Source organism: Mytilus edulis, chromosome 4, assembly GCF_963676685.1.
Source record: "Mytilus edulis chromosome 4, xbMytEdul2.2, whole genome shotgun sequence".
NCBI classification, from domain to species: domain Eukaryota; kingdom Metazoa; phylum Mollusca; class Bivalvia; order Mytilida; family Mytilidae; genus Mytilus; species Mytilus edulis.
Window position 1 is genome coordinate 76854584 of NC_092347.1, and position 27858 is coordinate 76882441.

General features: G+C 30.4%; 1 protein-coding gene across 43 annotated transcripts; it reads left to right on the forward strand.

The window, feature by feature from the left end:
- Window positions 1-1854: 1854 nt before the first annotated feature.
- LOC139520551 (tropomyosin) lies at window positions 1855-25454 on the forward strand. Of its 43 annotated transcripts, none has more exons than XM_071313300.1 (10): window positions 1965-2300; window positions 3495-3620; window positions 10350-10483; window positions 14505-14622; window positions 16732-16802; window positions 18920-18995; window positions 20915-20977; window positions 22381-22450; window positions 23450-23573; window positions 24322-25454. In XM_071313300.1, exons 1-9 carry the CDS (start codon window positions 2187-2189, stop codon window positions 23530-23532), a joined length of 855 nt encoding a protein of 284 aa, XP_071169401.1. In that variant the 5' UTR covers window positions 1965-2186; the 3' UTR covers window positions 23533-23573; window positions 24322-25454. The 43 variants fall into 43 exon arrangements, with proteins under 43 accessions (XP_071169398.1, XP_071169399.1, XP_071169402.1 ...); XM_071313308.1 differs by lacking the exon at window positions 18920-18995 and adding an exon at window positions 19056-19131; XM_071313307.1 differs by lacking the exon at window positions 14505-14622 and adding an exon at window positions 13756-13873 and having other exon boundaries at window positions 1970-2300.
- The last annotated feature ends 2404 nt before the right edge of the window (window positions 25455-27858 follow it).

Consider the following 27858-nt stretch of genomic DNA (forward strand, 5'->3'; position numbering starts at 1 on the left):
AGAAAACACTGACGCGTGCCTCTGACTCGCGCTGTGAACATGTGGCTTTATTTTGCACGGTGATTATGGATTACAAATGATAATTACATATAAGTTAATCTTTCATCATATATGACTTATTATTATAACATAAATAAGTCTGCACGTTTTACTTTTTAGAGATGTCAAAAAGTCATCGTTTTTACATATCTACAACCTGTTTCATTTGTCATTTTTAAATTTGTAAGAGTGAATATAAACGAGAATGAAATGTAATCTAAATGATAAAATAAATAAATAAACAAACAAAATGAAAAATAATAGTGAAATTCTACAAAATAAAAAACTATTTCATTTACATATTAATACTTCAAGTCTTGAAAGTTAAAAGTGGTAAAAAAATCTAATAGTTAACCTTAGTAAAATTTTTAACGATCACATATTTTACATGCAATTGCAATTTACTTTGGTGACCATTCGTTATAGATATAGAAAAGTTGAAATGGAAATTAAAATGAAGGCGTCCTTGATTTAAAGACCTCAGAAGAAAAAAAAACATAGATAAACTGGGGGTCATAATAAGGACATTCAGTCAAATTGGTTCATAGTTCTTCGGATTCGCTCGCTCGCTCTAACATTTTGAAAACCCAGAAAAAAAGAATATATATATATATAGCCATTCACAGGAGACTTTCTGAATTACGGCATTATTCAAATGAAAATCAACAATGCGACATAGCTCGTCCAATAATTTAGAGAACAATAAACGTTTTTTGGTGTTAAAAACATAATTTGCTTCTAAAAACAAAAGACTTGTAGTAAAATCAACATAGACCAAAAATTTAAAAACGGTTTCATCTTGCTCAATTCAGGCATTGCTTTTTAAAATATTCATTCAAGATAAAACAAAAATCATTATGAATTTCGCTGTTTGTATGAAAGACATAGGCATTTTATTTGGAGTGGCCCAAGCTTTATTGTTTCAACCAAAAAATAAGCTTTCCAATGATTTTATAAAAAAAATGTAACATTTCATACGGAATAATATTGTACGAATTCGTTCTTTAGTAACATGTATTTTGCCTCGCCATTATGGCCATTTCAAATCCCTGAAAAAGCAGACGTTTTTTAGTTTAATTAAATAGAAAACTTGATCTTACACTTTTTTACAAAGTTAAGTAGAAGCTTCCGATTTTCGCGAATAACCAAATTTTGCAGCAAATTTGAAATATGGAAATTATTAATAGCTATGAATATTGAAAACATGCGATACAAATAAAAAGTTTGATCTTATTTCTTACGATGTTTATCGAGCATGTTTTGTTTTGAAATTTGAAAAGCTATGTGATTGAAAGATGTTTTACAATGTTTATTAAGCACGTATTATTTTTGAAATTTAAAAATTAATAATAGCTATGAATAATGCAATTGATTTAAAAAATACTTTAAAAATCTTTAATTGGGTGGGACACTATTACAAATACCATAACATAAGATGTAAGTGTAAACATCTATGCTTGAACCGACTCATATCAATAATACAATAACTGGTTAGAGAAGTATAGTTTCCTCATCTGTAACCATGGCATTCGGAAACTTTTACTTCGGGTTTATAGTTCTCGTTTTACATATATATCTTGTATTATTTAAAATAACCCATGTAAGATAAGTTCATTTTCTAACAAGGGCATGGTACAAAATTAGATATATCAGCAATTTATGACATTCCATATGATAGATAATTAATAAATCTGTAGTCAATGGGGGTGAAAACTAAATAATCAACGATCAGATCAAAATTCGGTTACTGTTAATTAACTTGATAATCCTTCGTAACAAACCTACACACCCCCATGAAAAAGTCTGCGATGCCTTGCGCGTCGTCTGCCTTCACCAAAGATGGTTGTAATCTTATCGCTTCGCTTGAACAGACGAACCACATGGGGGATTCCGATCGTCAATAACACACCCTCCGATAGGCCGATTTGGCACATTCCGTCAGAATCTCTTTCTCGATTTAGTTGGCAACAACCTTGACTGTTTACTTCGGCACAGCATCTTTCGACTTGAGTGGAGCGAGGTCTAGAAAAGCAGGAGTCTCAGTCAGTCAATACAGCTCTCGTCTGCAGATTAGTCAAGCCAATTCCCTTCGCTTATTTATTCTTTTTGTTTTGTGTTCAGTAACCACACTACAAAAAACTATCAATATGGATGCTATCAAGAAGAAGATGGTTGCCATGAAAATGGAAAAGGAAAATGCTCTTGATAGAGCTGAACAATTGGAACAAAAACTGAGGGAGACCGAGGAAGCGAAGGCCAAGGTAAAATATAGATTTCAAAGCTTTATTGTGTTTTACAAATTTGTTGCAAAATCGTGGTTATTCGCGAAAATCGGAAGCTTCTTTTGAACATTTTTATTGTTCCATCGTAAATGTGACTTAATGGTTAAATTCTCAATACGGAATATGTGTTTTATGGTGTATTTAATATGAAAATGTGGATATGTTACGTATATTTAACAACTTATAAGGTAAAACGATGGAGTTTGACGTATTCATGCAGTATATTGATGTTGGTTAAAGGATATTTGCTCTCACCAGGAGTATAATACATATGGATATTAAACATGGAATCTGTTTTCTGTACATGATGTAATGTAATGCATAACATGAACCCATCCTGAAATGCTGATTTTCACTTTTTCTTGGGAAACATTCCAAGCATCGTAACGGTACAGGCGCCATCTTGAAATCTGAAACCAATACATTTTAAAAATAGAATATTGTAGGATGCAGTGCTATGCACCCGAAAATCTTACTCTTATTAGGAATCAGATATATTTACTCATACCACTTTCTGTTTCAAATATTTCAATTTTAATTTGCATGAGCTTGTCTGTTTCATGTTGTATGAGCTCTTCATCATGTAGCATCAGCTTTTTAATAAAATCGTCTTGGTCTTGGTCTGTAGTTTCTATACTGTTTTATATACTGTAGTAAAATCTATACATGTCATAACTTCATCTTATATATAAAACTTATTTTGGAAAAAGTCAAATCTTCCTAAATAAAATAACTATTTGTACTTGAGAAGTCGTAGATTTCATGTTACGCATTTAATTTATGGGGTGGTGGTATTTAAAAAGGGGGAATGCATGCGCACAGTTTGCCCAATTTTACGAGAAAAGCTTCTTAAAGCATAAAAAAACTATGAAATATGCAGAACGATATGGAAATTGGTTGCACTTCTAGAATTCAGTAACAAAAAGTACATTTCGACGAAAAGAAATTTACGAGGTCAGATACTTTCAAAAAATCATCTTATCAGTGTTATACTAATAGTTTGGTCTTTATTTCATGTCAATCAATTTTGTTTTCAATTATATACGAGATATTGCCATTGAAACTAATATAGTCAATTCTTTTCATCATAGTTTGATACTTACAGACTGTTTTCAGGGAAATAAAATAATGGAATATTTCGAGTTTTATTTAATAAAAATTATTGCATTTCAGATTGAAGATGACTACAATTCCCTACAGAAAAAGAGTATACAGACGGAAAACGATTTAGATAATACACAAACACAGTTACAAGATGTTCAAGCCAAATACGAAACGACGGAAAAACAAATTGCTGAGGTAAGGATCCTCCTATGCAAACATTTTACGACACTGTGAAAACGCACAGAAAATAGGACACAAGTTTTCAATACTCTACCTCTAAAAAATAATATAATTTGTTTTATAAAATTTAAATCTATTTTCATTTACTAATTTTAGAGAGAATTTTCGAACGGTTATGACAATTGGTTTTCTTCTGGTTTGTGTATTACATCATTCTGAATTAAATTCAATAATTCTAATAAATAAATTAACTAAGATAAAAGTATGTAAACTTGTGTCAAAACTTTTTTCCTCATCATTACCAATAATCAACTTAAAGGCTTTTTTAAGCGCATGGCTTGCATTAAATGTGTTGTTATACATATCTCTTTTAACATCTGTTTTTCTTGCATTCTGATCTTATTAATGACTTTCTTCATGAGTGTACTATCTCACCACACGTGTATAAGATATGTGTATTCATTGCTCCGGTAACAAATTACCTATTCATAATGTGTTGTGTGACGTCATCAATACCTGATATGGAAATGCAGTGATGGAATGCAGCGCTACTCAGAGGATAACTACGTATCGGCTGTGCTATCAATTAACTATCACCCCGTTTCAACTTCGATTTGTTTACATTTGTATTCAAATTTGATAAAATAAAAATAAATACTATTGAATTAGTTTAATACTGAGATCGAAACATTTGAAAGTTTAAAAAATTTATTAGTGCAAATTTGACTTTAGGATTATGCTATCGAAGAAGAAAAGTCATTGGATTTAACGATGAATGATCAATTCCAATCGGAAAAAGATTTAACGGATATGGTTCAACTATCTCAAGACTCTGTATGTTCTTATCAGCTCTCTCAGGACTCGGTACAATCTAATTTGTCACAGGATTTTACGTCAGAACTTTTAGAAGGCGAAAGTGTTAACGAACCCGAGAAAAAAGTTCGGAAGAAAAAAACAGGAACTAAAAAAGTTAGGAAGAAAAAGGCTGAACAACTTGACGATGAAACGGGTGAAGCCGCAGATAAACCGAAGAAAAAAAAGAAAAAAATCAAAATTACAAAACGACCGGAACCCGAAGGTGGCAATGCACCACAACATAGTTGTAATCCTATGACAGAATTTGACCGCGTTATTTATAGTAATGAACCTTTGTTTTCGGATATGGAACTCTCGGACCATGAAACATCAAACGATGTTCCCGAACGGCCAACTCGGACACCTCGACCCGGTGGGGCCATGATTCCTTGTCTCCAGTTAGGAATGCATTCAAACACTATGATTAAATTTGCAATCATTGGAAGTGAAATTCAAAATTTATTGCGGGTGTCTTTAATTAGGGTATGGTATAATGAATAAAAGGTTGCATGAACCTGCATGATGTTTACATAGCTTAAGAAGTGTATGTCAGCTTATTTTGACACAAGTTTGACGTTCAAGTTAGATGTTTTAAAACATAAGAACCTGTAAAAATTGAACAATGTTATCTGGGGTGAAGCATTAAAGAAATGTTTAGAACTTCAGCCTCCCATTATCCTCTACATGCACTGCATACACATCATAGTCGGTAAACTTTAAATGTTTAAATGTCAAAACTCCAAATTGCTATAATAATAACTTAACTGCTCAATTTAATCGTTAAAAATAGATGCTAGTTTAATGTCACACACATGTATAACTGATTGTGTGTACATGTATTTACACATATTTGTCTAAAACCTATTCTTATCGCATACTGCACGTGCATTTCTACATTGATACACTAATTGGCACGTCCATATATAGATGCCAGGGGTAATGAACCTGTTCACATGGAAACGTATTGCTGCTATGCTTCCTGTAATTACACAGAAAAACCTGTTAATTACTTTCTTTGATACATTTCCCTTGTGTCTGGTACACTTTAAATTCATTAATTTCCCTTTTATCAATATTTAAGAATGAATAAACCAGGGATTTTTTTAACAGGACTGCGTTCTATCAGTTTATTGTTAAAATGTTTCGAGCGTCAAATTACATTTAATTATGAAGTTAGGTTACACTTGTCTTAAAACAATTACTTAACAATTTATTTCCCATTTATAAAAATTCCAAAGTTACCAATTACAAAGTTTATTTTTTATGAATAGAAATAGTTAAAACCCTGATTGATTGTTCTGAATTATTTTTTGAACTGTACTTGAATTCAGAAATGCCCCAAAAGTGCAATATTATCAATTACACCTGCCTCTCCTTTAACGTAACAATGTCTTATTTACCTGTTTAAGGATGGATTCCATGTTGTAATTATTTACTATATTTTCACATAATTTTAATTGTCAACAACGTGTAAAAACTTATCAAAATGAAAGTAAAAGTAAGACGTTATTACCATATTTGGATTTAATGTAATCTGCCGTAAGGGGATAAGCAATTGAGTAAACAGCACAGGTGTCTCATTTTAGGTCAAATGACTCGTAGTGCGACATTTGAATGTGTATCCCTTTGCGTAAGAATATAGATATTTTAACCACGTAACGGTTGTGATTGTGGTATCCTGCAAGGACAATTTCATTTAAGAATCAGTTTCAATTTTACATACAAACCGAGTAGCTGCTTTAAAAAAACATAGCGATAGAAACACTGAAGACCTACATTGATTCGAAGTGATAAAAATTATAGTGAAGTAATACGGTCAAGAAAGATCGGAGTGGAATTCATTGACAAGAGAAAAATTTAAGTTTAATATTTTCAAAATGTCCGTAAAAGCAGGCGGCGGGGCATTGAATGCTCTTAAGGAGAAAATGCAACATTTAAGAGACGAGAATGAAAAGTTAAAAGATGATTTAGAAGAAAAATCAGCACAACTAGAGTTTTCTCAACGGACCATAGACACCGTAGGTGTTGCCTTCATTTCCGCTTTAGAGTTTTATAGTTGTAAAAGCTTTATATGTGTATTTCTTATTGGATTATCTTTAAGGAATATTTGTTAGCATGCATATCAAATTACAAGTGGATTATATATGTTCTTTGCGGAGAAATGGGACTAATTATTCATGACCGGGCAAGTACCGGCTTCTTCCCAAGTATGGTATGGCGGATATTCAAAGGGAGATCACTCTAAATTAATATTTCCACATAATTGAAATATTTTCGATAATTTTTGAGAAAACGAAATTGTTTTCTTCAATATTGTATAAAAACAATACATTATTTATTCTATGGTCTATATGTCTTAAATTGTTAACACATGAGTGTAAAAGATAGGTGCAAAATAATCTCAACTTGAACCAAATGCTAATGTTTATGATTCACCCTCTAAACCATCAGTTATATACATTTACAATGTTAATAAGGGTTAAGATGTAGCAGGGTTGAAAATAACTTTGATCAGTCTGAAAGAAGACTTGCCAACACATGCAATTAACTGAATTCTGTATTCAATTATTGGGGCTATTATTCAAATTTGCATGTATTTTGGGAAGTATTTTTGATGCAAAAGCAACAAATAGTTATTATAGACATACATAATTATCAAGTAATATATGATGGCAGTTTTAATTTAATAGCAGTCCCCTAATGTAACCCCCTTTTTAACAGCACCTGTAATTTCTTTGATATCTTGGTACAAATTGATAACTTTATTTACTTTGAGATAGGATCACATAATGTCTATGCTATTAAAACTTTCACTATTAAACCATCAGTATCTTATCAGGCCTAACATTTTAGAACATTGTTTTAAATTGTTCCACAATTATATGTAACCACAGGTATACACTAGGTTATAAAATTTATGACAGTTATCAACAAATATTGACAATGTCATTAAAAGTACACAAAAAAGAAAACAGTGTCATAAATAGTATGACAATGTGTATGTAGTGTACATGTACATGAACAAATATACATTGTATACATTGTTGTCTATTGACTTCACTGAAAAAACTTGCTTCTGTTAACCTTATCAAATGTACATTAGTACTTTATATATTTTTGCTCAATTAGAAATTCAAAATTAAGATTTTCCTATAAAATATCTCTTCAAAACATACTCATCCCTTCAAAAAGAACTGCAATATTCCTATTAACTAGTAAGATGAAAAGTCTTCATTTGTTTGAGATTAAATGTTTGATTTTGTTTGATTTTCTTTAAAAGTTATGCAGATGTATATATATATATATTCAAACAGAGTAAAACTAGTGAAATAATATTTCTGGAGTTCACCAATAAAAATCTGACAAATAAGGCATTTGGTACACCATCAAGGGCAATCCTTTCCATATTAGGGGAAAACCACAGACATTCTCAAAATGCATGAGTGATTTGTTAAAATATGTGTAGTATGAACACACACTTCCTGTGTAAAACATTAATTTAAACATAGGTTTTCATCATACCTTGATCACCACACCTTTATATATAATATTTATAGATATGATATTGTCATATCATATTTCAATAGGGATAGACAGTTGGAGAGGGTTTTAATCATTTAAGTGTTTTCAATTGTAACTGCTACTTAAATAATGAGGACAAAGTGAATTCCAGTCATAACTTTACCTAGATATACCTTAATAACCGCTGATGCATATCATGTTTTGTCAGCTAAAAAAGTTACAACTGGTCAAATTCCTTTAACTAAAAATTGAATAATATAAACAGATACCTTCAGGGATAATACATTTGTAATATACTGATAAGAATCAAGGGTATTTTGATAATTTGATTATAAGTTTAACAAATATAAAAAAGCAATTACATGAAGTAGTATAGATTGATGTTATATTATATTTTCCTTACAATAAAATTTCATCAAAATTTCTATGAAAAAAATTCTATGAAGTACATGTAGTTAAGTTTTTACTGTAATGCAGTAATGTATGCACAGGCGTGGATCCAGAGGGGGGGTTCCGGGGGTTGGAACCCCCCTTTTTTTTGGACGATCAATGCATTTGAATAGGGACATGTAATTGGAACCCCCCCCCTTTGTTCTGGGTTAGGAACCCCCCTTTTTAAAATGGCTGGATCCGCCCCTGATGCAACATATTTGATTAAATCTTGTGCATTTAATCATATGCAATGTACATGAACTGAGAAATATATTAATTCTTAGATGCAGATTTAGTATGATCAAATTTTTTTTTCCTTCATTTAATACAACTGTAAACATTTTGAATACCAGTTAATGTCTTACTAGTACAGTGCATGTGTATCAAATTCCTTTTAATAGTTCATAAATATTGAAAAAATCACATAGGTAATAATTACAAACACAAGAAATGATTTATCAACTTCTCAAACAATACATGCAGTACCCCTAGATGTAGATAATGACTCATGCAACTTGAAATTGGGCGTAGACATTTTAATACTACCATAAACTAATTGTTTGTTTAAATTTAATTTGCACTTAAACAGTTAAATAGTGCAGTGTAAGCTGTTTTAAGAGATCTCATGTTGTTTACCTCTATAAAGTCATTCTGTCATTTCAAACCTAATTCAGCCTTTATAAAAACGCATCTTGTGTGCAAATTTGTGTTATAAATTGCTTATTGTGACATGAATTAAATACCTCCTGTATTGATGTATTTATGAGGTTCAACTACCAAAATTGTGCATGTATGTCACAAAACAGTAAAACCTGTTATTTTCTTAACAAACTTCCCTTTAACTGAAATTGGATATATTAAAACAAAATTATTCTATTGTAACATTTTAAACTGATCGATGCTGCCCATAGATAGTTTATAGTACATACACGTATCATTGAACATGTATTAACAGCTACAAATGTACATGTACATGCATGTATGTTCTGAAAGCTCTATATTCAATGTAGCTGACCATGTACCTGTATGAACCTAAATAAAAACTGGGATAAGAAAGTCATGAACCTAAGGGATATAAAACAAGTCTATTAGTTATATTTTATTTGGTTTCACTGTATAAATGACTGTAAGGTTTATTTGTCTGATTTGTACATTGATATATTTGATATTGATCTAGGTTTTATCTTTATGAAGACATGGATCATAGACTACAATGTTCTTCAAGTGACAAACATAACACAGTTTAAATTGTTACTTTATGTTGATCAACCCCCATGTAAATAGATTGATGGATGGGGCCACTAAACTTTATAGTTTGCATTGTAATGTAGATGTAGATATTTGTATTGACTGACATCTATGTGTATTTATATTTAATTGGTTTGATGTGGAATCTAATTTGTTAGAGAAATGTAAATTGATAAAGCTAGAGTGAAATTTACCGCAAGTAGTAGGGTTAAATTTACATCTTTTGGATCCTCCATTCATAGTTGAAAAATGACAGCTTAGAAATGTAAAGCAATGTTTTTGTCATAAGAAAAGGTACATCTCCCCTACAATTCAATTTCAAACAAAGTTTTATAAAAGAAGTTTGTTTTGAAATAGGTCATTCATGTTGTATAATGTTTACAAATGCCTCTGACATTAAACTGTAGTTTAGATTATAAATGTACATTTTATATATTGATCATTTCACTTTAACTCGAAAGTTTGACATCAAACTGTTCAACCCATGAAAATAATTATATCATCCTACATAATGGTACACTTTGTTATAAATCAGCACGAAAACTGAAACATATGTACAAAACATACAAAACATTAAAAAAGTATAATAAATATAAGAATAAAATGAACATACATGTAGTATCCATATTTTATTGTAAGTTGAAGAATTGAACATGTATGCTTAATATGGTTTGCTGTAAATTTCAGCATGAACAAGAAATCCAAAGTTTAACAAGAAAAATCAGTATGTTAGAGGAAGATATTATGAAATCGGAGGAACGATACACAACAGCAGCATCTAAATTAGAGGAAGCATCAAAGGCTGCAGATGAGAGTGAAAGGTATATATCCTTCTTTTAGCCATACCAACATCATATTGATATTGTGTTTCCTACACAGACTTGAAAAAAAGGGGAGGGGGGTTAAAGTTCTCAATGGTGCATTGTCAAAATAATGATATTGTCTTGCAAAAGTATACTTTCAAAATAGAAAAAAAGTGTTGCTTCTAATAGGGAGGGATGAAATCTTTCAAAGTATTATGATAATATGGTACAAGGATTTAGTATGGATATTAGTTGTTGATATGGCTAACACAAGACAACGTCAAGTTTACATTTATATAATGCTATATTACTTAACAGCAAACCCAAGATGTCTAAAAGAAGATGAATAATTTGCATTTGTCACATTTTATACTGTAAAACAACTTAGGTTGCTGTTACATTTACTGATCAACTACACTTTCATTCAAACTTGGTATACCATATTTTGCATTTAATATATTCATTTATTATATATCTGTCATATATCATGTAGCAGTTTTATGAATTACTTTTGCTTCTTGGTGTACGGTACCATTATTCAGTATTCATGAATTACAAAACTAAGAATTAAGTGAAAAGCACATTCAGAGTCGTTTAGTTAGAAAAAAGAAACAACAAAATTTAAAATTCCTCTTTCAATTAAAGGTTTCTAAAATAAACTTGGTACCCAAGAAATGAAAGAAGTTTATAAATCTACTATCTATACTACTGTGTGGTTGTCTGTGCTGAAATTTAATATCTATCATGGCTTTAACAACTATCATTTATTAGAAATGTAAAGAAACGTCAACTTTTTGTACATGTTTGGCATACATTTAAAACTCGTAAAAAGATCAGGTTCAAAGTCTGATAGATAACATTTAAAGTACAGATTTCCACAAAAGTAGACTGGCTGTTTATTAGTATTTCTATGGGGAATTCTCAATTATACTGATTTTGCATGCACTGATATACATATTTAGGTTATGTTTTTTCATATTTCATTGAATTATCATAATTGTACATAATTTCCTACCTTGGACATGTTGGAAGTTAAAAAGTTTTTGATATAAAGATATTTGAGTTCAGAACACACTTTGGTAGTTATTCAATGCTGTTTGCCTTACTATAATCAACATAAATAATGGCTTTCATTTTACTACTGAGTTGAGAAAATAAATATGTTGTGTTTCGTTTAACAAAGCTGAAAAGGAGTAAGGTGGGGTTTTAACTTGAAATTTAAAAACTATTTTAAATTTGAAAATCATCAAAATCATTAGAGAACAAATTTTATTTTTCTTAAACTTTTTATTGCAAGGTAAACATTTTAAAAGGTTATAATGAAGGGGAGATAACTGAAAATATAACATTATCTTTTCACCTAATTTTGAGAATTCTCAAAGTGTGTTCTGAAATGAATCATACACTTACTAACATGAATACACACATTTGCCTATAACACTGGAGCATTCATAAAATCTTTCAGATATTGATAAAATATAGAAAATTACTATATATTGTAATGTTAAGATAAAATATATAAAGGTTTAACATAAATATTGACTAGAATTTAGTCAAGCTTCAGTGGAGAAAAAGGTGAAATGGAAAGTATTGTACATGAATGTATTGCTTCACAAGAAACAAATCTAAGAAAAAAGTAGTCCATCGTTTCTTTAAAAAAAGTTAACTTTAGATTGGTTGTACACATGTTTCACACCCCTAAAAGTGACCTAAGGACAGGTTGACTGTTTTGGAATGATATAATTTTGATGAGTCACCTACATGCATCATTTCCTCAAGGATTTATTGATATTACACATGTATTATTGATTTTCTGAAAGCAAAATAGTATTATGTAGAGCTCATAAAACAGTTCTCAAAAAATCAGTTTCTGGAAAGTTCTGAATAACAGAAAAAACAAAATTAATGAGATATTGTACATGCAGATAATTATTGGAAGTTTTCTTTTAATGACAATTGACCTTTAAATAACAATAAACAGAATAGAAAGTAATTTATGATAGATGGAGGTGAATGAACACTTATATACCCCTCGGCCAAAATGTGTCAGAAACTGGTTTTATATACCTGTAAGGCTAATGAAGTATAAACAGTGATATACATTATTTGGTAAAAAAATTGTGGATTAAAATTAATACTTTCCAAAATTTATGATTAATAGGTTTAAAAAGTTCTGTTTTGAAAGTAAGATTAAGATACAAAATCATGTATATGGTAAAAGATAAAAGGATCTACAAAATAGCTATATACAATATAAGTACAAGAAAAACATAACTATAAACATGGTTTAATATGCTAGTTTTTATCTATTTCCATGTTGGAGCTAACAACCTGTTACACTGAAATACATGCATTGCTTTTAATGATAATACAATACTACAAAGGGCCATAGTATTTCATTACATGTTGTAGTGAATAACACAGAACAAAATTGCTGATCTATAGATACAATTACATCCTGCTTGCCTATGTTAACCTGATAATATGTAAAAGGAAATTTTAAATGATTCCCTACTTCCTGTTAATCTATATACACTAACCCTCTTATTATTTATATATATATATATATATATATAAATATAGATTTATAATTATAAATTCTTGGCTTTTGTCCCTACTGTGAAAAATAGTTGAGAAATGTTAAGATTTGGTCTATTAGATTAAATTATTATTAATTTTAAATGGTTAACTTTAATGAAATTATTTATTTTGATGAGATACATGTATTCTAAAGTCTTTTCATTTCTTAACTATTTGGTACATATGGGGGAACGTGCAAAAAATCATGTACTCAATAGATAACATATACTGCCTCTAATGCCATACGATATTTATGGTTTAAGGTTTACTTTATTCTGGAATGTTTTTATTTATTTCAAACACTTTTATTTACGTACTAGTACTGTGTTACTTGATTTTATGCACCTCACACCTACAGCAAATACTGTCATAAAATATTGCTAAAACATTTGGTTTAGAAAATTTCACATTTGAAGCACTGTCACTTTAATGTTTAATTTCTGCACCTTTACCTTCCTAATAAGATAGTAGTTTATTGAAAGAAAAAAAATTAAGCAAAACCTTTGTGACTAAAAATTTGGGATACATACCATATCTGTTCTGATAAAAGCATTGACATTTTCAAAAGGGGACAAGTTTATTATCTCTGAGAGCCGAGGGATGAGCTTTAATAAGGACAAGTATGGTTGATAATCCTGCTTAGATGTTGTCCAGTTGCTTTTTTGTTTCTATGTGTTTATTTCTGTTATAAATTACTTGCATGGCATTAGAGGCAGACGTCAATTGGAATTTCGAACCTCCACTGATGAAGAAAATTTGGATAGATTGGAGAGGAATTTGCATGATTTTAAAATCACTGCTGAAGACAATGAGAAGAAATACACTGAGGTAATAAGAAAATTAATGGCTTGCATGTGGATTTTCTTTTTTCTGACAGAGGTCGACGGGCTTTGGAGAACAAAACGTTTCTCGATGATGGGAGAATAGAACAGCTTGAAGCTGCCTTAAAACAAACAGAACTTATTGCAAATGAAGCGGAACGCAAATATGACGAGGTAAAATCTGTGGTCATTGGGTGTGGCTTTGTATAACTGTAGCTTTTATTGCCCATTAGACAATTAATAAACCTTTTTTTTTTCTTTTTTTTTCAGGAATCGTTTGAAAACTAATATATTTCTATTCTTTTAGATGGGTAAAATTTGTGGCATATTTTAGTTGCTGGTATTTATGGTCAAAATGTTTTAAATAATTCTGTTTAAATCATCTTCATAGAGGAAGAAAGGTACTAGAAAGTCGTAGTGTTGCAGATGATGAACGAATAGATGCTCTTGAACAACAACTGAAAGAGGCCAAATACATTGCCGAGGATGCAGATAGAAAATACGACGAGGTGACTGTGCCACAAAAAACTTATTGGCATGCTTCTCATCTTGTTGCAAGAGATAAATACTGATTGTTAGTTCATATGCCCTCTAGTCTATAGCTTTATATTAATTCTTATACTGTATTCTGCACTCAGAAATAGGAAGGTCTTGGAAAACCTTAACTGTGGTAATGACGAAAGAATAGACCAACTTGAGAAACAATTGACTGAGGCAAAATGGATAGCTGAAGAAGCCGATAAAAAATATGAAGAGGTGATTCATTTGCATGATCAGTTGGGGTGACCATCAAAAGACACAAATAGACTTAGCAGTTTTTGTTCTCGACTGTTTATTATCTTTTATTTTGTGTGTTCATTAATCCATATTTTTTGCAATTCCATGTAATGACATGATAGCAATAGGATAGAATGGCAAGGAAAATATATTCTTTATCAATTACTAAATTCACCTAAGATATCTTTAAAATTGAGAACAAAAATGAAATGATGTCTTGCTTTCTTAAGATCTGACTTATTCGCTAATATCAATTTTGTGGGAAAAACTCAAGAGAAAAGTATATTTGTGAACTTTCTGAATATGTTTTCTGATGATGACAATTTATACAGAAAAGAAAGCAAGACTGTTTATATTTCCATGCATTTTACCACTTATTTATTACCCAGTGTGACATAAAAATACCCTTATATCCATTTGAGAAAAGTTTTGAAAAAAATCTTCATTTCTATTAACCATTTGATTTTCTTTTATGCTGGACTAATGTTTGATTGCTTTTGTTTGCTATACTGCAATGAATTGTTTGATAATCCCCTTCATAAATGGTCTCTCTAATTTTATCTTATCAATCTGAAATCTATACTGGTTTCCTTTTGAATTTTTCTCAAAATTTCTAAAATATGAATTATTTCCCTTGCACATGAACCTTTGCAATTTAATCAGAGTTATTTCCCTTGCAATTGAGTCCAGAATTCAGTTTCATTTTAGGCGAGACTTAACCATGGAGCATGAAAGCCTACAGAAGTCTCAGTAATACAGATTTGTGCATGAGTATATATTAACTCTTCTCTTTTCTCTAAATATACTCTTTGCTGCATTCAATTCACAGAATGTCCCAAGAAAAATGCATCTTGCACAATTTCTGATATGCATAAATGGAAAATATATGTAGAAGACAATATCTTAGTTTAATTAATTATTAGAACTAGTTTAAATATTTGCAGCAAAGGGTGTACTGTTAAGAAAACAGAAATTTTGTTGAAATCTGAAACATAGGTGAAATATGTGGAATTAAGTTTTGCAATGATAAAAATTGTTTTAAAAAGTAAACACATATTCCATTGATGGTTCTTGTTTGTTAGGACTCTGATGACTTACATAAAATAACCCAGTGGAATTATTTTAAATTCTCTATTCAAGTTTGTATTAAAAAAAAATATGTCAGTACTGTGACATTCTCAAGAGTAAATGGTGGGAGGCTGCGGTTATCTTAAGTCAACACTGTCCATCTGTAAGGGAACTGTTAATTTTCGCTTTATACAATGAAAAAATATATGAAAATATATAATTATTTCTAATTAAATCTGAATTGAAAGCGAATGTTTATTTTTGGTGAATCTTGCGAAACTTGACAGTTCTGAAATTGATTTGAGAAAGAGCATGTTTATTTATGCAATTTGCAATAAGATTTGATTTTGATATTTTTCAAGTAATTATATGATAGGTAATAAGTTAATATTTCAATTTTATAATTATTTCATTGTCTTATCAATTTTAAATATTTCAAAGATATTTTAAGTAAAGTGAATAATTTATTCTTTTTGAATTAAATGTTGTGAATTAACAAAGTAAATGGTTTGTGATAGCAAGCATGAGCATTCTTCACGATGTCTTTGAAAATCCTTGCACGTTAATTGTACCATTTAATTTTGGTGCAGTTAGATTTATGTATTGTCATACTTAGTTTTCAGAATATTGCTAGATAGGGGAGATAATTTGATCTTCAGCATACATTTCTTCGTTAAAGTAAAATTTCAACTGTCAAACAAATTAACATAGCATTTGACTATATTTTCTAATTTGGTTATTGCATCTCCATCAAAAAATGATATTCTGAAAATTTTATATTAACGTTTACGTGTAAGGATTTACAAAAATTTTGTTGAACACTCATAAGTAATGTAGTCCCCAAATTTTATTTGCAGCATGGTGTGTAAAAAATTGCATGATGTTTTAGAAAAAAAATATTTGGCATTTGTTAAATAACAAAAGCATGATAAATTTTAAAAACAATTTGAATTTTGAAAAAAATATTTGGACATGTAAAAGTTTTGAAAAAGGAATTGACCCTTCTATTTCGTACAACAGGCTGCCCGTAAACTTGCTATCACTGAAGTGGACCTCGAGCGTGCCGAGGCACGATTAGAAGCTGCTGAAGCGTGAGTATAGGGAATGCTTTGGAATGCCTTATGTGTGTGTTACCATATATAATTAACATTTTATAGGCTGCTCGCAAGTTGATAGTAGCTGAAACTGAATTAGAACGCACTGAAGAAAAATACGAGCATATGAGAAGGTTGGTGAATGGTTAATTAACAGACACAGCTTAATAGGGAATCTTAGTACACATACACAGCTTTATAGCTCACTGTCTTATCAATGCATTCACCACAAAGGTCACACTATTTTAATGTTGGGAGGTAAAAAAACGCAAGACGAAGATGTTAACATAAAAACAAGCTTTTATAAGTAATCTGTATTTGAATACCAGTATTTATATCTTGAAAGAACATACAACACAAAAGCCTTTTCAACATTAAATTGACCAATGCCAATTTCTTAAGATAATGTAAGATACATATAAGAAAGGAACAACACATAGAAAAAAAGAATTGTTCATTGTGTATTTTGTCTGTCAGCACAAAACAAAACATCAAAGCCATGACACACATGTGCTTAGGAAAAGTGCTTTGTTATACCCTTATACTAACATTTGTTGCACTTTATATAATATGTAGGGAATTTGTCACATGGTACATTGTACTTTTACATCACATTATCAGTTTAATTGAAAAAAAAAAGTAATATTCAAGAGGAACAATTTACATGAATGAAAGCAAGATGATCTTAGCATTTAATTTATAAGATGAATTATAACAAGTGTAATGATACAAGCTCATCTTAATTGAAAAAAACAACCGTTTTACTCAAAGAACAATTGTGTTATTTAAGATATGCATGGTTTGTTAGCATGATTTCACATTGACAATTGATCAATTTCAGAAAATATGTCCTCTTGACCCTTGAATCTATATACAAAAGATTAGTATATGTACAAAGTATTTGTTTACAGAAATTAAATGCAAAAATAATATTTCCCGAAATGTTCAGTCATATTTTTATTGACTATTTGGTCAAGGAATGAAATTTAAATTCAACTGAAAATGAAGGTTTGAATTGCCATTTTGTGGACAGAGTTCACATAAACCAATTTGTCAAATGCATGTGGTCATGCCTGCATGGTGTGTTTGATCCCTTTGTATGCCTGTTGTGAATTTTTCAGACAAGTAAAAACACTTGAAGATGAACTTCATATAGCTACTAACAACCTTAGAGGCCTAGAAATAGGCGAAGAAAAGGTAAGCATGCTCGATGTTGTGTTTGTAATAACTGCATTGATTGGCTTGTTTGGATAGGATTCAAATCATGTGACTTTTGGTGAGATTTCTTTAGTGGGGGATTATGATGTTCTATGATTTTATAACTATTCAAACAGGCCAAATTGTTTGAGATTACTGAAATTTGCAAATCTTAAAAGAAATATGCATTTCAAATTTTTTTCATGGGGAAAATAGAAAATTATGAACAAAATTTAGAATGACAATGCATATCTTCCTTAAAGATTTCTTATTTCAATTATATATGTTTGTGTATGTTTCAGCTGTCTTTGGAGAAATGTATAAATTTCCAAATACTCCTGAAAATATTTCCATGGCTGTTGAAGAAAGTTGTGTGAATGTAAGTGTTGAATGTTATGTGTATGCATATAACTAGTCAGTTGTATATGCATTTTGTTAATCATTCAAAGTAATTTACATAATTTCATTTACACAAGAGTTTATGCATGGTAACCAGCCTTTCTCTGTTTTAGATAAAAATAATTAATTTGAAACATTTTGATATGAACAAAATTTCATTCAGTAAAGTAATTTTCATATTGATCAACCAAGTTTAACGTTAAATTAATTTAATTGTATATGTCTATTCCAAAATCACACAATTTTCATAATCAGCAGCTAGACCTAGCCAGATTTACACACCCATATTTTTATTTCAGCATATTTTAATGATTGGGTTTGCTGGAGTTATATTTGTGGCATGAGAATTTTCAGTTTTAAAAGCATGGAGATTTATTTTCTTTAAAAACAAAAAAACAAAGATTTTGAAATGAACTTCCAGAAGCATATTTGATGAAGCACATTTTTCATCAATGGGCTTATCAGGTTGTTCATTTCATAAAATCAACATGCCTAGTAAACCCTTTCTTATTTTACAGCAAAGTAATTGATCTTGAAGAGCAGCTCACAGTTGTTGGGGCAAATATCAAAACCCTTCAGGTCCAAAATGACCAGGTAAGATAAACTGGCTGGGTCCGGCTGTACTTAAGTCGTTTCATTTCTTTGCTTTTTCAGGAAAGTCCTGGAGCTCGAAGAGGAGTTGAAGGTTATTGGAAACAATATGAAATCTCTCGAGCTTTCTCAGGAAGAGGTATAAAACCAACACCATATTCAAATGGTGCATGGTGTTCGCTTTCTTGCGGCGCATGAACTGACCCATTTAATCACATAACTTTCCTCTTTAAAAAACTTAAGATTTAAACAATAGATTTTGTTCATACTTTGCCAAAATGTAGTTAGCAGTCTATTAAAACAAAACAATAAAAACTCTAGGTCACAGTGATTTTTTTTCAGTCTAAAGATTGTGTGAAATTAAGATTTTGTAAAGATTTTACATGTATACATGGACACACATTAATATGTGAATAGAAGTAAAACTAACTTATGAATTTAAAAATTTATAGCTCTTATATGAAAATTGAAATTTGGTCACCATATCGGATTTCTTGAATATTAACAAAATAGGAAAATTTACAGTTTACTTCTTCATAAAAAAAGATCTAATTTATCTATTCAAATACATGTATAACATAGTTCACAATTTTGAATTAAGATAACCATTTTCTATATCTTTTAAGAAAAAGTACCCAAAAGCAAAAATCATAAAAGACCTTATTCCTTTAATTGAAAAGATTCTTAAAAGTTTTTTGTTCCATTTCTGTATCAAAATTGCTAATATTATCAGGGTTCTAGAATAATCCTTTGCAGTTATTTACATTAAAAATTGAATTTAGACCCCTGGTTATCTTTATTAAAATGTAACATTAAACAAAAACAAATTTTGATATACATGTTTGTATATTGTAAAGTTCCCCAAAGTTTCTTATATATGCTCATTTTCATGATAAATTGAATGTTCACTAATAATAAGCACTATTATATTAGCTTCTGCTCTCTAAACACATATTCAATACTCTTGAAATTATGTTTTGAGAGAAAACCTAAAAGGGTCAGTGGATTAAGTTTATAAGTGTTTTTATATCAAATTTATGTAAGTATTTTTTAATCGGGCACAATACACAAAGCATAATTTCAGGAATAGTTTCAAATATAGATAATATATTTTTCTACCAAATTCAAACAATTTAATCTAAAAGAATGCATTAGATGTAGATTTATTTTTTATTTTGGCAGCATGTCAAACATAGCAGCCTCACTTTGATGTTGTAGGCATGTTCAGAATGTAAAAAATGTGAAAATCCACAATTTATCAATTTTTAGGCAAAATATTTTGGCAAGAAAGTGAAAAAAAAGTTAATTGAAAAAATCTGAATTATATAATAGATTAGAAATGCTGTAGGTTCCTGCTAATTATTGCTTACCATTGTATTGTGTCTGCCTAATTTATTTTGCTTTTTTTCCTTTTATATTGTAGGCAGATCAGTATTGTACAGGGCATGGCTATGTCCATAATATATATTTGTTATATTTTGTAATAAATTGCAGATTTTAAATGAATAAAGCCATTTGATCATCTGAATTTGAGAAAAAAGAGAGGCAGAGGATCCAATTGAAAAATAATATCAAAATGAAAAAGATGATCAGTTGGTTTACAAATCTGTGTTAAAATGATAGTTATATATTTATTGTAGTTGCTGAATTTTAGATTTCAATCTAAGACTTTTATTTACAGTTTTAAATGATATGGAAAGATAAGAAATTCAAAAGTTATTAGTGGTGTTTGTAATATTTGATATCTATTCAAAATCTTATGGAAAAAAGATTGAAACGGGAGTTGTCAATATTTTGGAGAAAAAGACCTGGTTTAAAAAGAAGTTTCGATTTTGAAATCTTTCCACATTGTTTAAATTTGACCATTGGTCATTCTTAGGTTATACACTTTACTAATGTCTAGAATGTATTTGTGTTAACAGGCCTCACAGAGAGAGGACAGTTACGAAGAAACAATCAGAGATCTTACAAACAGACTGAAGGATGTAAGTACTATATGTAAACAAATCCATGTTTGTACAATAAGCATCACTACTAGGTGTCAATCTTCTTTCAACCAGAATATGACAAGTGGGTACAAATTTGTTAAATTCTTACCTACATCTGCATGGTGCCTGAAATTCATTTTGGTTTACCTGAGGAATTTAAGAAAAAGTGTTTTGAAGAAAACTTACTTTACATTTCAAGTCCCCTTCCTTTTGGATATTTTTACCTTTTTTTTTAAGAAACTAGAAATGAAAATTATAAGAGTTGAAAATTCTAATTATAAGTTACCGATTGTTCTAATTTATCTGTTTTCAATTTACAGGTAAAAATAAGAACACCAATCCAAATTATGATAAATAATATCTACTTATCTCTCTCTATAACATTGTGCTATCCTATCTGGCAATGCTCTGCTTTCTAATTTTTTTAGTATACTTAGTACACACATTTTGTTCTGTATATTTATGTGAATCACTATATTATTTTTGTATCACAAAAAAAAGAAGGAAAGGCATCAACACTATAAAAAAAAGTTATTTTATAACATGGCCTAATTGTGACACTATCCAACAAAAATACCATCCGAGACTGTCCAACAAAAATACCATCCGACACTGTCCAATAATATTAAAGAAATACAAGACCAGTGGACACTCTCTTACAAAATTTTAAAATCACATGATCATGCCTACAAAGTAAGAGACGAATCATAATTTGAATTTTACCATTCATTTTAAAAGGCTGAAAATCGTGCAACAGAGGCTGAGAGAACTGTATCCAAGTTGCAAAAAGAAGTAGACCGATTGGAAGGTAGGGTGCATGGTGCCCCCGAGCGATTAGTTTATGTTGTTGCACCTGTTATCTTGGTTTTTTTTGTTTTTCAGCTAGACCAGAGGTTAATCATCAAATTTGCTCAAGTCGATTTTTTTATTTATCAAGATCACTTATCTGGTTTTATAGATTTAATGATATACTGATATAGTTTGCCTCTTTCAAAACAATTTAAAAATTTGAAATACTTGAGAATTGACTTGATTTTAAAGAGAATCTTGAGGAAATTTGATGATGGATTTAACCTCAAGAGATTTTTGTTATATTTGTTTGTGGCCAAAATAATTCCTCAAAATAAAAGATTAAATCATCCTGCATGTCAAGTCATTGACTAACAAGTATAAAAAATGGTAGGAATTATTTTGGCTTGTTGTTTAGTTTTAGATTGTACAAAGTTTTCAGCAATTTCTTTTCTTGAAATTGAAAATTTAACACAATTCTTATCATTAAGAAAGAAAATTTATTGTTTAAAAGAATTGCTGAATCCTTCGCAATACAAAACCTATTTTTTACCAAGATCCAGAAAACTAACAAATTGCATGATGTTGATATTTGTGTGATTTGTCCTTAGGCTGAATATAGGGCTGAAACTAGTGACCGTACTGTTCAAACGTTACAGAGAGAGGTGGACAAAATCCAAGGTAGGTCAGATACAAATCAAAATTGCCAAAAGTTATGACAGTAATCAAAACGGAAAAAGAAAGAGACTACCTATCAAAGGGAAGTAATTTGTTATCAGATTATCATACAGTTACTTCCCTTTAGATAAGAAAAGAAGAAATATCAATAGCTACAAGAAGACAATGCTATACGATATAACACGTATATGGTACATGATTTATAAGAAAAAAGAGTAACCGGGCTTCAACATGAAACGGTTTTTAATGGATTACCTAGTTTAAAGTTTCCTCAAATCTATTCAATGCATTTTGAATTATTAACATGTCTTGCGATCTGCAGATATCATGACTAATTTCATTACAGAAAAGGCATTCATTAACAGAAACATGTCAGAATATTTGTTTTTATAAAACAGTTTAGAATTTGGTTCATAGAATTTTAGAATTTTCTGATAAGTTGATGATGTTCTTGGTTGTTAATGGATCGAGTTTCTGTAATGAAGTTATTGATATTAGTGTTATTGTAAATGCCTTTAGTGTGAATTTTTAACATTAAAACATGCAAGTTATAGAACATGTGTACTAATAACGTATAAACATACATTTCATGTATCACAATCAGTTAATGATTTAATGGAAAAACATAAAATACATGTGTTGAAAAGAAAGCAGATTTTCATGATATTTATTGAAAACTACATCTTTTGGTAACTGATTGCAGTAAAATTTCCTGCATATTTATGTTATTTAGAACATTATAAGAGTTGATTACTCTTTAAAAGTAGAAATTAAGAGTGGATCTTTCCAAGATGATTTCAGTTTATAGTACTTCACTACCAAAAAATAAGTTGTAAAATTCAGAATAGAAGATTTTTAACAAAATTGTTTTAAAAAATTGCTGCTATTATTTGGCGAAATGGCAAGTACAAAGAGATAATACTCATGAAAATTTGTTTCTGTTGCCACCATAGTGAGGGCATGATTGCATGATGTTATTTTTGCATGTGTGTGTGTTTACAGAGGATTATGAAAATGAACACAGACAAAGAATGGATCTGCAAGAAGAAATGGATGCTACATTAGCAGACTTAAACAATTTGTAGAGATGCATGCTTTTTTTTGAATGATCTACACAGTTGTACAGGTTTGAATTAATATAGATATATTTTATACACAGTGGTTCAAAAGTATTGGAAGATCCAACTTGTAAAGGGAAATGTTTTAAATGATTGTCATAAGAAAATGCTGTTTAACATTGATCTAATTTTGATAAATTTTTCACAATAAAAATGGATAAGACACATACTATAAAATAGAATTTCAAATTTTGAACCACTGTGACATTGTAGTACATGTAAAAACAAAAGATAAAACAGAATTGATAAAACTGTAAAAATGAACAAACAAACAACATAAAAGTTATCTAAAATATCAGACTGATTAAGAGCTCTTATGGTTTTTTTTTTTTTTTATCTTGCCTTCAAGTTACCACACATCTCTCTTCATTGGCAATTCAAAATATTTGTTAAAAAAAGTCAGTTAATGTATGTATTATTTGAAAAAAAATTAAAGAAGGAAGTCATAGACATATTATCAAGTATTATAAGTGACAGACTCCAAAATTAACCACTACAAACAAAAAAGAAAGAAAAAAATGTCAAACTTGGAAATTGACCAAATTCGTAATCATCAAAGCAAGTGCAAAGGATAATATCTTCTTACAAAGAGCTTATGTACATGCATTAATAGTGTAAGCTGTTGAAGTATGATAAAGATGCCTCATAAAAAGTCACATGTCTAATTTCTCAGAATTTTTCTACGGTATATTTGTATTTTATTTGTTTTTACCATCACCATAAACAATATCTAATGGAAGATTATTTTTTTTTCAGATGAATTGCTTACTGAGAAGGAGAAATATAAGGCAATCAGCGACGAATTGGATGCCACCTTCGCTGAATTGGCTGGATACTAAAAACTGGTTTCATATTCCCCTCACCAAAGTCGTATATATCATTGGTTTCTTTACAGGCCAGAATCATGTGTTTCTCGGACAATAATGCATTTTTTTGTAATAATGTATTTATTTTACAGTTAAATGTTTTGACTGTTTTGTGTAAAGAAGGATAATGATATAATACAGTGCTTGAAGTACATGTTCATTTTCAATTATTTATGTAAAGACAAATAAATATCTGTTACTAATATATTTCGATTTAAAAAAACGAGATCTTTAGTCACAAATCTTTAAGGTTACTACACAACTTTTGATACCAAGCAAATTTTTCGTCTGTTTTATGTTTTTGCAATGTTTGTATATCTGGGGAAATATGTTTGTGTGAATCAGTATTGGACCGCCAGACTTTTTAGCTACTTTGTTGAGGGAATCATGGGATACATATAGAGCAGGTTTCTCCTTCCATGCAATTTGTAGTAACCTTTAAGATTTTTGACACGCTGTTGACAAATTTTACACAAGAAAAGGGGTAGCAAAATAACAGAATATGGTGGGTTGATAGATATTCAGATTGGCATTTTAAAAGTATGCAGAATCTGCAGTAAAATGACCAAACTGTCCTTATTTTTGGCCTACCATTGAACAATCGGGCAATATCCAGTCCCAATCCTTCTTTCCCTCCACTTCTGTTGAAGGAGACACCACAGTTGTATAATATAATGTATTGAACGTTGATTTTTTTGCATGTAATATTTGTATAGTATGTCCAAGACTGGTAGCAGGCCTATGGTTCACAAAATATGCTCCACTTCTTTCATAAGTAAATTATTGTATTTCTATAACAGAACAATTCTTAATTGTATTGTACCAAATTTTTATTCTTTATTATAAATATTCTTATACTTTACATATTTTTTTTTTGTCATTTGACAACATTTTTAGTAAGAAGTTTGGAACTAATATGTTACGAGAGCTGTACTTATGATGACATTGTGTTCATCATGTGACGACTCCCTGGATATTGCCAACTTGTTTTTACCGACAATAAACTTGTATTGCTTAACTACAGAATTTGTCTTTATCATGTTTTTTTAATCCTACCCTGTTGTAAATGAGCAGATGAATTTAGACCTTTGGCTGATGAATATGTTTCTTGGTGTTTGTCATGGATTATCTCTCTTTGTCTTAAAATAACTACACTTTAGATTTAGTTAAATAGATAAAAAAAACCTATTAATGATGGGGATAACGTGAAATTGAGACAATTTGATCTGCAGTGAATTTTAACCTCTCAAATACTGCCGGTGCTTATCTGTATGTTTAAAAATTGATTCAATTTGATACAATGCCATAGTTTCATCACCAAAATCTAAGTCATTTGCATTGGCAAGAGACAAACACGTTGTGATTGCTAGAAAAGTCCATTCTACCATTCTAAGCCTTTTCCAGACTAAGATTAACACAAAAGTGGTTGGTGTTTTTGACATATCAACAATGAGCAAAACATACACATTAATATGATAGTTACATATATTGGAGTCAAAATTACCATAGAGAAGTCTTCTGTTATCCTTCAGAAGTAAACAAAAAGTTGACCTAGAACACAATAGGACAATCAATATCATTAAATCTGGATTAAGTTTTATTAAAGTGATGCAAGTCAAGTAATTTAGTAATCACAAACTAAATTATGCTAATTTATATCTTAACCAAAAGCAAGACAGTGCTTTCCCATTAGTAATTGTGATTTGTCCCAGCCCTAATAGTCTATATACTATCCACTTCAATGAGGTTATTGGCACCATCTTGATGTTTTGGTTACTTGTCTGATGTTATATACTTAACCCATTGAAAGGTCAAATGTATGTACTCTATTGATGTGTTTTGATGTCTTGGATGTTTGATGTGTTAGTCATCATGTTCTGATTGTTATATGTTGATAGATTTTGATGATTCATCGATTTTCATGCAGCATTCTGCAGTGAGGAAGGAAAGTCTGGTTGTTTAAAAGTTAGAACTGGGATTTATGCCAATGAGTTACTATCAGAGTAAGCCCAGACTTTGATTTGAATTTCTTACTTGTTGACTAGCAATGCAAAAATGACTAAAGAGGTTATAAGAAAAATCACAAGACAATATAAAAATTGAAACAGCATCATAACCTCACGAAAAATTGAAACAACATCATAACCCAACAAAAAATAAAAAAAGTCATCAAAACTATTGGAAAAAAGTGGGGAGTCTTCAAGTGTGCTGCTCGTGCTACAATCTAGTGATGAGGCATTATCATAAGAAGATTGTTTTATACTCTTGGACAACCATACACATGAACCATATATTTGGTACATGCAAATTCTCTCAACCCACGGAGTGTTTGATTGTCTTATTGTATGAGGAGAGAGTGGTTTAATAACTGCTCGGTAAAACAAGAATATTTTCTATTGAAATTAATACATTTTGTATTCATCTGGTTGGGCTGACTTCTAGCGAGAGTCAACTGTATATCAAATCTATTTACATTGAAAACACTGGCCAACTGATGTCAAGTAAGGTTAACACACTGAGTAATCTTGCCCTGAACTTGTGTTGGTGCATCTCCCACTGTATATGCAGAAGATTCCATAACTAGCAGATTCTAGTAGTGTGGAAAAAGAATTGCTGTTTACTTCCTATTTGGGTCGTCTTTATCTATTTAAATCCCTTGTTTCACTGTTGTCGGGTATGTAGTAAACTCAAGGTTGTATCTCCAGTAGAGTGTTAGCAAGTTGCTGGTTGATCCTTCTTGTCCGGTCTGGTGTCTTACTGGAGTGTGCTGGGTAAAAGATGAAACGAGCTGCTCTGTGCTGTACTTGTTCAAGGTCTTTGATAAAGATTGTTTGATGGGGTCTCACATGCAGAGTAGCAGTGTACTCGATTACAGCATTATCAGTGCACAGTAAGCGGCGGCTTCGCCGGTATGTGGCTTGTTAGGGCCAGGGTTTATGTAGCTTTCCCACTAATGTTGATGTGTTTATTCCACATCAAGGTAATTATCACCTCAAATTCCAGCTGGTGTATATAAAAAGAAGATGTGGTATGAATGCTAATAAGACCAAATGACACAGAAATTCACACTTATAGGTCACCGTTTTGCCTTCAACAATGAGCAAATTGTAGATTGTTGACATTTGTATGAAATCCGTTCGCCTGTGCACTTTTCAGGGTGAAGATTTATCATATAAGTCATACGCGTGCTACTCCAAGGACAGAGAGTTCTCTAGAGTATCACCGGATTAGTTTAGTTTCTGATCTTTCTGTAGACAAGGCTGTCAACTTCAAACAATCTGGCATTTTGAAAATGTGTATTACGGCAGGTTATTAATGAAAACTAGGTAAAAGGAGTAGCCGTAAGGTATTCCAGATAGAACATATAATGGCGTTGATGTCCGACCTTTAGTACACCTGACAGGGTACTGTTCTTCAAGAAGTTCTT